The sequence below is a fragment of the Schistocerca cancellata genome, chromosome 3, assembly GCF_023864275.1.
Source record: "Schistocerca cancellata isolate TAMUIC-IGC-003103 chromosome 3, iqSchCanc2.1, whole genome shotgun sequence".
Taxonomy (NCBI): Eukaryota; Metazoa; Arthropoda; class Insecta; order Orthoptera; family Acrididae; genus Schistocerca; species Schistocerca cancellata.
The window spans coordinates 206198596-206214139 of NC_064628.1; the positions used below are offsets into that span (position 1 = coordinate 206198596).

The 15544-nt window shown below is 37.5% G+C and overlaps 1 protein-coding gene across 1 annotated transcript in view; it reads left to right on the forward strand.

Moving 5' to 3' along the window:
* Positions 1-15544, forward strand: part of LOC126174821 (peroxisomal membrane protein PMP34-like) — a 75358-nt gene that overhangs the window by 41207 nt on the left and 18607 nt on the right. The window contains exons 4-5 of the mRNA XM_049921199.1: positions 7060-7211; positions 14727-14846. Of these exons, the coding sequence (XP_049777156.1) occupies positions 7060-7211; positions 14727-14846 (272 nt within the window). The remainder of the gene's footprint in view (positions 1-7059; positions 7212-14726; positions 14847-15544) is intronic.

The following is a 15544-nucleotide window of genomic DNA, read 5'->3' on the forward strand; positions in this document are numbered from 1 at the left end:
ATAGTCGTTCAGGCAATACTGGTGACACACAACGCTGCACCTGCATAGCAGCCAGTGTTGACAACCTGCCCCCACCATAGTTCAGTTGAGCATCTTGTGTGTTCCATGTTAGACCTGTTGGACGAAGAGCCTGTTTACTGCATTGGTTCTGAACTGAGAACAGGGCAATGAACGAGCAAAGGATCAATTTATAGGTTTGTTTTAAGCTTGGCAAAACGCCGAAAGAAACATATGCAATGCTGGTATGTGTTTATTGGGGGGGGGGGGGGGGGTCAAGCACTGTCCATGAGGTTTGTATACGAGTGGTTCGCCTGTTTTCGAGGAGGCCGGGAAAGTGTTTCTGACAATCCCCATATCAGATGACTGGGACCGCCATCAGTGAAGAAAATATTGAGAAAGTGAGGACATTAAACATGAATGACCATCGATTAACTGTGCACATAGTAATGGATGAACTGCAGATCAGTGGGGAATCCGTGCGACAAATCCTTGCGCAGTAGTTAGGGAAGAGGAAAATGTGTTGTCGTCTTGTGCCACATCACTGGACTGATGATCAGAAGTCGGCACATTTAGATGCTTCACAGGATTTTGTCAGAGTGGTGGATGTGAACTCTATCGTCACTGAGGATGAAACCTGGTGCCTCCGGTACGACCCTGAAACAAAATGGCAAAGCACGGAATGGGGTTGTCCGACATTACCCCATTGAAAAAAGATCAGAGCCGAAAAATCACACATCAAAACGATGCTCATCACCATTTTCGATAGTAAAGGCATTATCCAAAAGGAATTTCTACCTGAGGGAACAATGTTGAATGCTGCACATACGTTGAAATTTTGACCCGTTTCATGCAACATCTACACAGGGTATGACCCCAGTATGCACAACAAGGTTCCTGGTTTTTTGTTCACGACAATTCTCACTCTCTCACAGCCAATATCATCAAACAGTGCCTGGCAAAAAATGGGGTGGTGCAACTTGAACCTCCACCATACTCACCAGGATCTCAATCCTCCAGACTTCTTCCTATTCCCTCAACTCAAACTCGCATTGAAAGGAAAGAGATATGATGATATTCCTGAGCTCCAACGAAATGTGACGTGACTTTTGAACACCATCTCAAAGGAAGACTCTGTGCAAAGTTTCCAGGACACGTATCGCAGAGCTCAGTGGTGCATAGTTATGGGAGGTGACTATTTCGAAGGTGGGTAAGGTAACTGTAGTTCATAGTTCATCTACGTTGATGTTACAGGACTATTCACTGAACTTTATTGTCAAAGCTTGTTTATGCTGAGACAAACAATAAACGATAAGATAAGGAATGAAAAGAACAGAATGAATGCAGGTGTAAAACTTGGTGTACTGGAAAAGCTCCACAAATCTGGGTTAAGATGTTGGATCATGTGAAGTGGGTGGAAGAAATCAAGATAACTAAGAAATCCCTAGTGATTGTTAATGGGGAAAATACATGTTGAATGGCCAAGGAGAAGATGGATTGACGTAGTTACGAAGGACACTGCCAGAAGTGGTCTTCTTTAGGATAGAATCCATGGCGAAGAGCTAAACAAGGACAGGAAAAAGTTTAAATAGGCTTGTCACCAGCACCTGGGAAACTAGAGCTGCAACCTGATGTGACATCTCTCCAAAGATAGTTTTAACATTACCTAAAAATCCTGTAAGCAAATAATAGGATCTTTGCAGAAGGATGGTACATAATTTTCTTTTCAGCATACTGTAAATTTTTTACATTGAATTTAAAATAAATTTCTGTGGCTGTCTGGTGTGAAGTCTGGGCATAAGACTTCAATCTGCACGAGTGAACCAGAAAATAGTACATACGTTGACTATATACAGGGTGTCCAATTTATCTTCACCACCTAAAGAACTGCGATAATGATTGAAGCAGGCGAAATGAATTAAAATTTGTGCTGCGGCCGGGACTTGAACCTGGGTCTTCTTGCTTGCTAGGCAGAAATGCTAATCATTACACTATCACAGCACAATGGTCAACATTGCTGGAAGAATTAACTAAGCCGAGTGCACTCCCCAACACAAACTTCAATTCATTTTTCCCTTACGTATTGTCACTACTGCCAGGGCTCTCCAATATTGGCAAGCACCCCAGCATTGGACGTAATGGGTCATCCTTGTACAGTAAAGGCTGTCCTTCCTACAAACTCTATCGACATAACATTTATTTTATTGTTGTTGTTGTTGTTGTTGTAGTTGAAGGTAAGCAAAATGCTACACAAGCAGTGGAACTGTACAGAGAGCGATATCCTGACAAGAACCCATCTTCCCGACATGTTTTCTCATCTTGTTGGAACGCTTCAGGAAATAGGAAGTTTCAACTCATGACAATGTCATTCTTGTAGCACTCGCACAGACGAAGTTGCCGAAGTTACTGTTCTCGCTTCCGTTGCTATGAATCCACATGTGAGAACACGTCAGCTTGAACACGAGATTGGCATTCCTAAAACCAATGAACATCGTATTCTTACACGTTACCAGTTCCATCCTTACTATGTACACCTACATCAAGAATTGCATGGAAATTATTTCCAGAATCGTGTACAGTTCTGTCAGTGGGTACAGCAGAAAATCCTCGCCAACCCGAACTACTTCTCCAATGTTCTATTTACCAATGAATGTTCCTTCTCAAACAAAGGACAGGTAAATACAAGGAACATGCATTATTGTTCCAGGAACAACCCATGATGGCTTAGACAGGTGGAACATCAGCGTCAATGGAGAGTTAACGTCTGGTGTGGGATGCTTGGTACTACAATTATTGGCCCTTATATCATCAATGTTATTCTAAACGGCACAGTGTATGCCAACTTCCTCAGACAAGTTCTTCCTCCTCTTCTGGATGAAGTGCCGCTAAGAATCAGAATGCTTATGTGGTATCAACAAGATGGATGTCCAGCACATAATGCCTTGCGTGCACTTTGTATTCTGAACCGAAGGTATCCTGCTAGATGGATTGATCGAGGAGGAACAGTTACTTGACCTGCTAGGTCTCCTGATCTAAATCCTCTGGACTTTTTTCTTCGGGGATGCATTAAAGATGATGTCTATCGTGATATTCCAACAACTCCAGAGGACATGCAGGAATGTATTGTGCTTGCTTGTAATTATCTGCTGCAGGCAGCACTGGAAGTAGTAAATAATTCTTTAATTCGACGAGTGCACCAGTGTCTTGGTGTCCAGTGTCACCACTTTTAGCACCTTTGCATGTTCTATTTCTGGGCAGTGGTACAGGAGAGTCAAAGTCAATTTCATGTTATGTTTTTACTTGGTTTTAATTTGTTTTCTGACAACTCCAGCAAGTGCACGAGTTTGTGATCCCGGGCGCAAAGTCAGTATGTGTTATGTAATTAATAATGTTGTGTTTCAGTGAATGGTACACTGTGATACATTTTTGAATAGGTCTTTAGGGGAGGAAATGAAATACTGAATAAAAAATACAGGGTGCCATTTAAAAAAGTCATACCGCTGTTCATATCTTTGTAAAAAGACAAAGCTAAAACAAAGGCAATCATGCTGATTAATGTCCCCCTGACGGCTAATAAACATTTGCTTGAAATATTTTGTAATTTGCTCTGGACAAACAGTTATTTAGGGTGGTCAAGATAAATGGGACACCCTGTATATAAGACCATGACAATAATTTTCTTACAGATATCACCAGGGATTTGATAGAATGTGCTTCTTTAAGTTCCTGATTTTTATGGGTAGTTTGGAAGTTGTTTGTTTATGACAGTTTAAACTGGTTTAGTTGAGTGTTTATCATGTTCAGTTTTTATCCTCTTAGATCAAGCCAAAATTCTAAGCTGTTTAGGGTGCTGGTGACTCAGGATAATTCGTTCTTTGGTTTCGCTTTCCAATTAGGAAGATATCATCTGTAAATGAAGCAGAGTGGAAAGCAATATTCATGAGTAAATTATTTATAGAGGATGTCCCAGGATGAATGGTCAGTACTGGAGGATATGACAGACATAATCATTCAAAGCAAAACGGATGCTGTAAAATATATACCTTAAGAGCTATGAGTATCGGTTCACCTTCAGTAGTGTGATACAAATCTCTTCTACTGCAATCTCTTTGCTTTTCATATTTTGTAAGGTGGTAGTATGTGTTGTTGTTGTGGTCTTCAGTCCTGAGACTGGTTTGATGCAGCTTTCCATGATGCTACCCTAACCTGTGCAAGCTTCATCATCTCCCAGTACTTACTGCAACCTACATCCTTCTGACTCTGCTTAGTATATTCATCTCTTGATCTCCCTCTACGATTTTTACCCTCCACGCTGCCCTCCAATGCTAAATTTGTGGTCCCTTGATGCCTTAGAACATGTCCTACCAACCGGTCCCTTCTTGTCAAGTTGTGCCACAAACTCCTCCCCGGTGTATGGGGAGTATGGTAGTATGAACTGAAAAAGAAAGTTCAGTAAATATGGGCACTGAAGTGCTTACCTTGAGAGCTGTGAACACTCGTTCATATTCGCAACTGTGAAATACATCTCTTCTACTGAGCAAGTGCTCGTAAATCGTAACATTTTGCCATCCACACGTCTCATACAAATTAATTCGCCTGGCGCCGGCAGCGCTAATTTGGATTACTTGGCTTGTTGCCGGCATTCTTGACATTATCAGGAGATTATAAATTGTTAAGTGTTACTAATCTCATCCTTAGTTCTCATAAGTTCTCAACCCTGTTTCCCCACTTTTGTGGAATTTGGAAGATACACATACGTAAATATATACAAAATTTGTTTGTTTCAAATATTTGTGTATTTAAACTTTTTGGAAAAATAATCAATTACGAATTGCACTTTGAAAAGCCAGTCGGAATTATCTGGCTTATTGTTGTTGTCGGAAAAATGTAAAAATGATGATATTTGTGTAAATCGGTTGTGGGACATCGATTTGCAAAATATCGGTGTGTCTATCAACAGATTCATTGACCAATAATCATCGATCCTTGCCTTCTTTCAGAATTCTCATAAGGATAGCAAGCCCAAACCATTTATTATTGGTCCTCGGTAAATCAAAGTCTGACCACTGTGAACTGTCTTCTTCATCTGATTCATTCGAATCAGTTGGCAACCATAGAGTTCGCCGAATTCTTCTTGGATAAATTTCGCTATCTTCCGAAGCTTCTGCTTCACTTTCATTTTTTCTATATCCAGTGTCTTCTTCCCAATCGGCCAAGTCGTCCAGAACATCAGACAAGATGTCCACACATTCATCATAAATGATCATATCGTCTCTTTCGTCTGCCATGATGAAACGGCACAAGTACTTATAAAAACAAAAAACTTGTTCACATGTGTAACTTACTGTTACCCAAAAAAACACCAACAGAATGCAAAAGATACCAAAGTGCTGCCGTTGGTGACTGCGCGATACTATGCTCACAACACCACTCTGGTGTCACCATCCACTGAGCGATACCATGCACGTGACACCACTGTTGTGTCACCGGCTGTTGACCGCTATTTCGCATGCAGCACCACTATGGTGTCGCTGGATGGCAGTGTTAAGATATGCATTTTAAACCCAATGTATACTAGGCTTTGTACTTTGAATGATAATTCTTGTCAAATCCCTTCGTATTGACCATTCCTCCTGGGACACTGTGTATAAAATAAAAACAGGATTGGGCCAGAACCTGTCAAGATTCTCTGAGAAATAATTTTCCAGTCTGAGAGCAGAATTTTTTTCCTGTGAAATATGATTTGAACCACTTGGCAGCACAACCCCATGATGCTACATCTTTCTCATGTGTGTCGAAGTAGTATGTGGTCACTGGGCCGAAGACTTGCTATCCAGAAGCTTTCTTCATCTTCCTTTGAACCTTTTTTGGTCAATGGATTTAGCATGGAATACTTCAGAGATCGATGTCCCAATATCATATTAGAATCATTTTTAATTACTCCAGTTTGATTTCTTGTTACACCCAGTTGATTTTTATTTTTTAAAGATAATGTTACCTCCCCTATATACTTAGCTGTAATTATATGTTCAGAATTTAAAACTGCTCATCCTGTTTATTTCTATGGTTCAGAATGAATTTTTGTGCAGTATTTCTTGTGCCTTCATCATGCTTCTAAATGTGGTTTCATATCATTTGACATGATTTATAAAGTTTACATCTGTATTGCTTTCCATTTAATTGTCTAACATTTAAAAAAAAATTCATTTGGTTCTTTTATAGCAGCCTTAGCCCATTTCCATATGATTACAGTTTTTTATGGTAAACTCTTAAGAGGAAGTATTAGTGTAAAATATGTGAAAAAATTCAACACATTGTTATAATTTTTAGAACTGTGACACAGTGATTCACTGGCTAATTTACTTCTTCCTGTCTCAACAGAAAAAATTCACATTTTCGTTACTAAAATACCATTTGATACATTTTTCCTAGTGCCTGGATAATTTATTTTTGGTAATTCCAGAAACGAAGCATAGTGGCCACAATTTCCGTGTCAAAACAGTACTATCTTGTAAAGGCAAAAATGTAATTTACAGGATGTTAACCTGTATCAGATGAAGTATGCTCATTCTGTGAAGTTTAAGTCAAAGCCATTATATTTTTAAAGCTTAGAGTTTCTCCTGTATTCCTTTCAGTAAGATATTGTGGAGTTTAAATATGGTTACATCTTTCCCAGAGCTTCAGTCGACAACCACTTGCCCAAAGTTTTTCAGTTCATTCAAATTGAAGTGAATTATGTGGAGAATTGTTTAAAATTTCAATTGATCCTATTGTGAACTGTTTCTATAATGGGTATGATTTTCTTTTTTTATGTGGAAAATGGTAGTGTAAGTGCAGCAGGTGAAGAGATAGTACATTTGCTTGGTAATGACTGATCAGTAGCTGTAGATTGAAGAAAAATTGGTGCTTGATCATTGTGTTTATATTAAACATATCTTTCAGACCTCTTTTTTATTATTAGTAACCCCTATTACTATCTGATTAATAAGAATACACACCTTCCTATTACTTTTATGTTGTGTTGTTATTAGTCATCTTATTTGTGTATGGTGCTTTGTTTAGCTGTACGTTGTATCGTGGCATGGTTCCTGTCTTGGAGAGCCTGTGTGCCTCAAATTTTGTGTATTTTTACACATTCCATGGCCTTAAGGGAACAAAAGTTCATCCGGTACAGCACAGTGCAGTGAGAGACTTGCTTCTTGGATCCGTAGCTGGTGAGTAAATAACTTATGATGTTCATACTAGTGTGGTGGGTTCACTAATATTTTTTATCTGCAGTAGTGAAATGTGAATACATTTGTGTTAATGTCTTTATCAATAAATATATCATTCCTGTTGTCCATATTTTTATTGACAGTTTTGCTAAGCCCAAGTGCTTACCGAAATTGGAAAACCGTAGGACCCAGTAGTTTCTCCTAGTTTCTGTGGGCTGTTCTGTTGATTGTTACTTGTTTTTGATGCCATTTGACACAGGGATTTCAAAAATGGTAACTTTACACATACTCAGCATACTGTAGTCTGTATTTTCCCAACAGAATGCTAAAAAAATATTTAAAATAATAGATGTTTATAGACAGCCACAGAGAAGGGAAGTCAGAGCTGAAATAACTGAAAAACACACTTGCGAGTCTTTGATGCTGAAGGAACTCGTATCATTTGCCAGCCAATGCAACACTTAGTGTAGTTGTTGGTAGTGGGGAGGAAATCTACACTCAGTGCTTTGTTCCTGCATAACGCCAATTGAGGGATATCAGAGAGGTGTTGAGGTTCCTTATGTTTCTTATTCATTTCCAGATATGACACATCAGTTCATAGAAATGGTTAAGCTTAATAGGTCCACTTGGAGTACATACATTTATGTAAATAATCTCAAGAGACGTTTCACAGGAATTCTAAAATTCTAAGAATGTTCCTACAATTCCATCACATTTATTGTAACTATTTCTCATTAAAATATAAAAATTAAAAATAGTGTACTAGTAAGTGATCTGTTGGGAATGAAATAGCACTCGAAAACTGTGCAGAAAGAAGCTGAATTGTAATCTGAGGGATAGTCACTGCTCAGTTGTGGAATTTCACCACAGAAAATATTTAAGAGTGCTGAGGGATGTCTTCAGACAGGTTAAAACTGTGCATTTTCTGCTGCAGAAAACTGAAACTGGTGATTCACCAGATTCCTGAAAAGTACACAATGATTACTTCCTGTCAATAGCTAACTAGTTAATTCTAAATTTTGCTAGTACAGATAAGTGTGTAACAATTTTCAGAGTCCAGACAGATTAAAATAGCCATCGGGTATTTATAAAAATGCAGATACAAATGTCACCCTATTGTCTTTTGTGATGAAAGCAGTTTTCTGCACCACACAAGAGTGCTTTGTACTGGCACTTTTTTTGTTTCGAAAAGTGTTTGATTTATTTAGAGCAAAATGTATTATAAATATCCCAGTAGATGGCACTAGCTTTGCAAATGAAATTTCCTGTTTTATTCTGTACTAGCTGGCACCACACCTTTTTGTTTTATATGTTGGTATTGGAAACAGGAAACTGTGCTCAAGAAAATGAATTACCAGATATACTATTTCTTCTGAAGTACATTTTGGGCATAGTTGCAATATTTTTCAGCGAATGTAAAATGAATTTCTCTCGAATGAATTTTATAACAACTTCAACTTGTATAGACAACTTCCGCGTTGCTGTTCATCGGGATGGTAGGGCCTCCTCTCCTCAGTTCAGACCTAATAAATATGTAGGCTCATGGCTGTTCCAAGTTCATTATTCTGCAGTTGATAGCAGAAGCAAGAAGTTGTCTAGAAACAACGAATGTACATCAGAGGACTGTGGAAGCTGCTAGAATAACATCTTCTTTGTGGGTACCAGCACCTTTTTCCCACAAAAAAGCACTGTATAAAAATATTAAGAATGGAAAGAGTATGGACAAAATAACACGTTTCTGCTGCAGAAAACTGAAACTGGCAATTCACCAGATTCCTGAAAAGTACACAATGATTACTTCCTGTCAATAGCTAACTAGTTAATTCTAAATTTTGCTAGTACAGATAAGTGTGTAACAATTTTCAGAGTCCAGACAGATTAAAATAGCAATCGGGTAAACTACCTTATAAAAATGCAGAAAGTAGGTAGTTTACAAAAAGTTTTGTATTGTGAGCATATTTGGAGTTTTTGTGAAGGCCTTTTGTAAAAGAATAGTATTAATTTTCAGAAACAATTTATCACACTTGCTACATAGTTTCAGGAAAAGATTGCTTACGGAAAATGCTATTTATTCCTTTGTATATGATGTACTTATAGGAACAACCAAGCATTTGAGGACAATGTGCATAATCAAGGAGAAATTACAAAAAGGAATTAAAGTTCAGGGAAGAGAAATAAAAGCTTCAGGATTTGCCGATGGCATTGCAATTCTGCCAGAGATGGCAAAGGACTGGGAAGAGCAGTTGGTCAAAGCAGGTGGTGTCTCGAAAAGAGATTATTACAGTAAACTGTAAAATGAGGTGAATCAAATTTTCAACATTTGGATATCTGAGTGTGGCATCTTAACAAGAACACCACAGTTGACAAATGTCAATTCTTGACCGATTTGTCTATAACAGTGGCATATCTGAGTGCGAGATACCAACAAATGGCACTGTAAGGAGACAGTAACTATGTGCTGGACTCACGAAGTAAATGCATCAGTACTAAAACTTTTGCTGGCATCAGGTACTTCCTGTGTGTAATTGGTAAGTTGTAATATTACTACTTGCATAGGTACATCTTGAGTGCTACTGTTTAATTTTTGTTCTTTGTTAATACTGCTTTGATGGTATGCGTACCTATCCCTATCTCCAGAACATCTAACAGTGATGTAGAACAGCACTGGTCAAATGAAAATGAAGGAATGGACAAGGAGAAGTATAAAAATGACCAAGAATTCAATAAAAACAATTTCACCCTAGTGAAATTTCCTATGAAAAGATGATTTGGTTTTTTATTAGTAAAGAGAGAGCCCATAATATTAAAAATGTTGTGCCAGAAAATAGGTGAAGTGCATATATATTTGAAGGGATAGATGATCATGATATTGAGTAAATATCTTTCATGTTGATAGTTTCACAGAATTACTGAGACTGAAATTTGTATTTTAGCTTTTTTCAATGCAAGTGTCTTTATAATAGGAATGTAGAATTTAATGTATCATTGTAAACTTGTTTGTGTTAGAAAATGTAATATGTTGTTGTGAATACGCCAATATTTTGTTTTTAAATTCAAGATAGTGATCAGACTCACTAAATTTTTGCTGTACGATATAAATGAGTGATCGGATATATCCCACTTTGTGAGGTGAATGCAATCAACAATCAAATTAAAATAATAAGTGCATTTATGAATTATAAATAAATTAATATGTGAATATACCTTCTTCAAGGTTGTACAGTTAAAACTTCAAATTGGTATTAAAAAACTGCACTTCTTGATCAGATTCACCTCACTTTATGGAACATAAACAAAAATAAAACAATGGTAATGGTGTGTAAGCGAATTAAATCGGGTGATGGTGATGGTATTGGATCAAGAAATGATGCACCAAAAGTAATTGAGGAGTTTTGCTACTTAGGCAGTAAAATAACTAATCAATGACTCAAGAAAAAGTAATTAAAATGTAGGTACGCAGTAGCAAGAAAAAAATTTATGAAAAATAGAAGTTTTTCAACAAAATGTAAAGTTAAGTGTTAGGAAGTCTTGTCTAAAGGTACTTATCTGGGATGTAGCCTCATATTAAAGGTAGTCAATACAGGCAAAAGGAGAAATGAAACTTAAACGTATTGTTACAGGGGAATGCTGAACATTAGATGGATAAGTCGAGTAACTACTGAAAGGACACTGCATGGAATTGGGGAGAAAGAGCTTTAGGGCTCACTTGAAAAGAGATAACTTGAGATTTTGGAGGACAAATTATTGGGCATTGAGGTATATTTAATATGGTAACAGAGGAAAATTGGGAAAGGGTAGGGCATGGGAGGGGGAGGGGGGGATGAAAGAGAGGTGAAAATTGTAGAGGTAGACCAAGTCTTAACTGTAGTGTGAAATACAAATAAAACAGTTTTCTGAATCATTCACTTATTTATCTTGCCACTACACGTTTTGGTGGTTCACACAATCAGCTTCAGGTTGAGAATCGTTTAATTACATCACTGATTTTAGTGAAGAGCACAGGTGCCTCTTCACAATAGCCAACCAAGGGCACTGTAGGTTATGTTGCATCTTTTGTTGATGGCAAAAGTTGTCTCTTGGAGAAAGCACTTAAGTTAAAGAACATGAGTTTGTAACATTAAATTGTACTTACAGAAACAAGAGGGTTGTAATGTGTCTCCATAATGTTACTTATTGTATATCTTCTTCACTACACAATTTCAGTGGGCAGCAATTTATTTAAACACTGCCATTCATTTCCCAATAAGTTCAACCTGCAATATGTATGCATGATTTATTGTAATCTTTTTTTTTGTATACATAAGCATTTAATAAAATAACAGAATTGTGCAGATGTCCATTTTGTGTTGTAGCCAATTCATACATTTAATGTAAAGAAAAATATTTATGTTTATAACTGTATAATATAATAATTGAATTGTAATGTAGAGTATTGAATAACCAAGTTCCAGCTATTGCACTTTCAGTCAGGTTTGTATCCACTATAAGACAGTATATATGTAATATGTACGAGGTGTGATCAAAAAGTAATGAGGTTTTTGTTTCTTAAAGGATCTTAATTTATACACTAATATCAACTTTCTCTCCTTCAAGGTAATCCCCATCAGATATAATACACTTGTGTCAGCACTTTTTCCCATCTTGCAGGCCACTGCTGGAACTCACTTTTCATTGTGGTGTTCAGCTCCTTCAGCAAATCAGCATCTCATCAGTGGTGACAAAACGACATACTTTTATGGTTCTCTTCTGCCTCAGTAACAGAAAGAAGGGTAGGAGGCCATGTCTGGTGAATACAGTTGTTGAGGTAATTTAGTGGTTTTATATTTTGCCGAAAAAAATAAATAAATAAATAACGATCAAGTGAGGTGTGAGTGGGAGTATTATCATGATGCAATTTCAACGAGTGGTTTTGCCACAATTGCAATCATTTTCTTCAGATTGCCACATGCAAACAGTGCATAAGTTCCAGATAGTGTTCTTTATTGACCATATGACCACAAGGCATGAACTCACAATGCACTACCCCATTATAACTGAAGAAAACATTGCGAAGAACATCACATGTGATTGAACTTGTTGGATTATTTTGGCCTCAGCTCTTCATGCAGGTTCCATTGGGATGATTGGGCCTTGGTTTACTTCTGAACTCTTGTGTTACTTGTAGTAGATTCATCAAATGCCGCAGTCAACATTTGCAGATGTGGTGCTCAAGTTAATGTAAATTCTTTGATCCATCTTTTTCGAAAGTAAAAATTTGCTGAACACTTGAAAACCCACGTAACCTTTTCAGGTGTCAACAATAAACCAAATATTCAAAAGAGCTAAAAATACAAACATACATCAGGAACATGTGTACCAACAAGATAAAAAAAATGAAAATTCAATGTATAAAGCCCACAAAATGAAAAAATTCCCATTACTTTTTGATCACACCCAGTACATCATCTTTGGAGTAACAGTGTATACACAAAGTACAGTGAAGAGGACATAAAAGAAATAGCAGTATCCAGACTTCTCACTACTCTGCTGTCCCTGTAAGTACAATTTACTATCAAATTCATGTTCTTTAACTTTAAAAGTGCCTTCTCTAAAAGTAAATTTTTACCATCAGCAAAAGATGAAACATAACCTACACTGCCCTTGGTCTGCTGTTGTGAAAAGCATCTGTGCTCTTCAGTAAAATTAATTATGTAATTAAACGATTCCCAACCTGAAATTGATTGTGTGAACCATCAAAAAGTGTAGTGGAATAATAAATAAGTGATTGACACAGAAAACTAATTTATTTGAAGGTATCAGTTGTTGCAACCCTCATAATTCCATCCTTTGTGAATGAAATAACCGTCTGTAGTTAACAAAGTTTAAGTGGATGGAAGGTTGCCCGTATTTACACAGAGATAAAGATATTTGGATAAGACAGACTAGCATGGAGAGCTGCATCAAACCAGTCTTCAGACTGAATACCACAGACCATAATCTTTGATTTAACAAAGTTTAGATTGTGTTATGTTACATAAGCAAAAAAAGAATGTTTTGAATTTGGCTGGGAACGGGAAGCTCATCACTGGTTCCCATTCTTATCTATAAAACAGTGGTGCTTCGATAGAGACATGTATCATATTTTTGATTACCACTAAGTGTCTTCAGAATTACACTATTTTAACTGGAGCGTGTACACTTCATAATTGGTTATTATCACATGCATATTGCATAATCATTGTTTTTTAACTTGTAATGTAGTAAGCTATTATAAAACTGGTACTATTTAAGGAAAGTTGCTGTAGACATGTATATTAAGTTCTCCCTTATAATCATTTGATAGTTTCTTTCCTCCCTGTCTTGTGGTAACTTCTTTCCTCCAACTTTTCCCTTTTTTCTGACAAAGTGGGGTAACTTCTTGATCCAGATTTGGTTGTTTTTGTCAGCTGTGTAATGTGTGTATGTGGGGAGAGGGGGGGGGGCGCTGGCGGGCGGGCTGGCTGGCTTGTGTGCACTCCATACAAATATGAGGTTGGTTTGAAAAGTTCTCAGAACAGAATAGAAAAAAAGGACTTACATCACTGAATCTTTCTTTATTTTTCAATGTAGTCTCCTCATAGATTAATGCACTTGGTCCAACGATGTTCCAGTGCCTTGATCCCATCTCGAAAATGAGTTTCCTCCACACCTGCAAAATAGTTGTCATCTCTGGCTATCAATTCTTCGTTTGAAGTGAATCTTCGTCCACCAAGAAAAATTTTCAGTTTTCGGAAGAAATGGAAGTCTGACAGAGCCATATCAGGTGAATAAGGCGGGTGTGGCAACAATTCATACCTTAGTTAGTGTAATTTTGCCATGGCAACAGCACATGTATGCAGGCACACATCAAGAGTTGCGGCACCCATCTTGCAGGTAATTTTTTCGTTTCTAATTCTTCAGTTAAAATGTGATATACCCTTTCAGATGACATCTGACAAGCGTGAGCAGTTTCACGCACTTTCAATTGGCGATCCTCGACTTCAATTTTGTGCACTTCTGCAATGATTTCTGGAGTAGTGACACATCTTGGTTGACCATTGTGCGGATCATCGTATAAGCTCTCCCAACAAAATTTAAATTCCTTTGTCCACTTGGCAACAGTCGAATATGAAGGAGCAGAGTCCCCAGTGTATTCTGGAAACCACCATGAATGTCTTTTGATTTCGTACCTTTCTTTACGAAGTGCGTAATCACTGCTCGAATCTCAATTTTTTTCCATCTTTGCAAGTCACTACGTGGGAACAACAACAGAGCCACATCACCATCACAGTTCTCTTCCAAGAGCACTGATGTGGCACGTGTTTACAGGCAACAGTCCAATGAATATCACGTGAACAACACATTGCGCTAATGCTGACCTCTAGTGGTGATACCAAGAACGTCCCAAACCACCCTCGTAGTTTTTCCACTTTTATCTATGTGTAATTCCTGTTACTCTGTAATCAATTACAGTTTTCTATGTGAATGCTCTTAAACAATTTCCTAAATGCTTTTCAGGTGTTGTTAATGTTCTTCTGACAACTCCATTATGGGTTGTTAACACACGACTGAAAATGAAAGGTGTACAGCCAAAGAAGTCACATGAAAGTAACGGTGTTGAATACACTGGCCTCATTGGTGAGTAGACAGATGTATCATAATTTTGTGAAATTAGTCAGTGATTAGACTATTTGCCATAGTTTGTGTTTAAATTTTGCTGCATGTTCACATGAAGATAAGTAAATGTGATTGGTTTGCAAATGGGTATGACACATTTTGTGTGTGTGTGTGTGTGTGTGTGTGTGTGTGTGTGTGTGTGTGTGTGGAGTGGGGGCGGGTTGTAGAATATTAGTTTTTGTGAGGCAGAATATGCTTTTTAGGTCAGGCAAAACATACGGAGCGTAAGAGTACATTCTGTTTTTGTGGTTAGTTGAATGATGCACCACTAGGTAGACTATTGCACGTTTGATGGAAGAATGCCTTGCTGAAATAGAGATACTTTATCAGTTCAGAAGATTGCTGGAAAGTATACTGAAATTAGTTAACAGTACAAGAGTTAACAGTAAAACATCTAAGTCTTTGTATTTGGTGACAGCTGAATTGCTAATTTTTTTTGCATCAGGCTGAATTGCAAGAATCAGTGTTGCTACAGTATCATTGGCCAGCATTCTTAAGTCAGATAACTTTTCTTGAGGCAGAGCTGCCAGTGTTGTGAACAATTTTGACAGTATTGATGAAAGAAAGATGAGCTGTACAGATTTACTCACTGTTCTGCTGCATTTTGTTGGCGTTCTCCAGTAGTTCAGTGCTGCATTAACAAACTCATGTCGGAGATG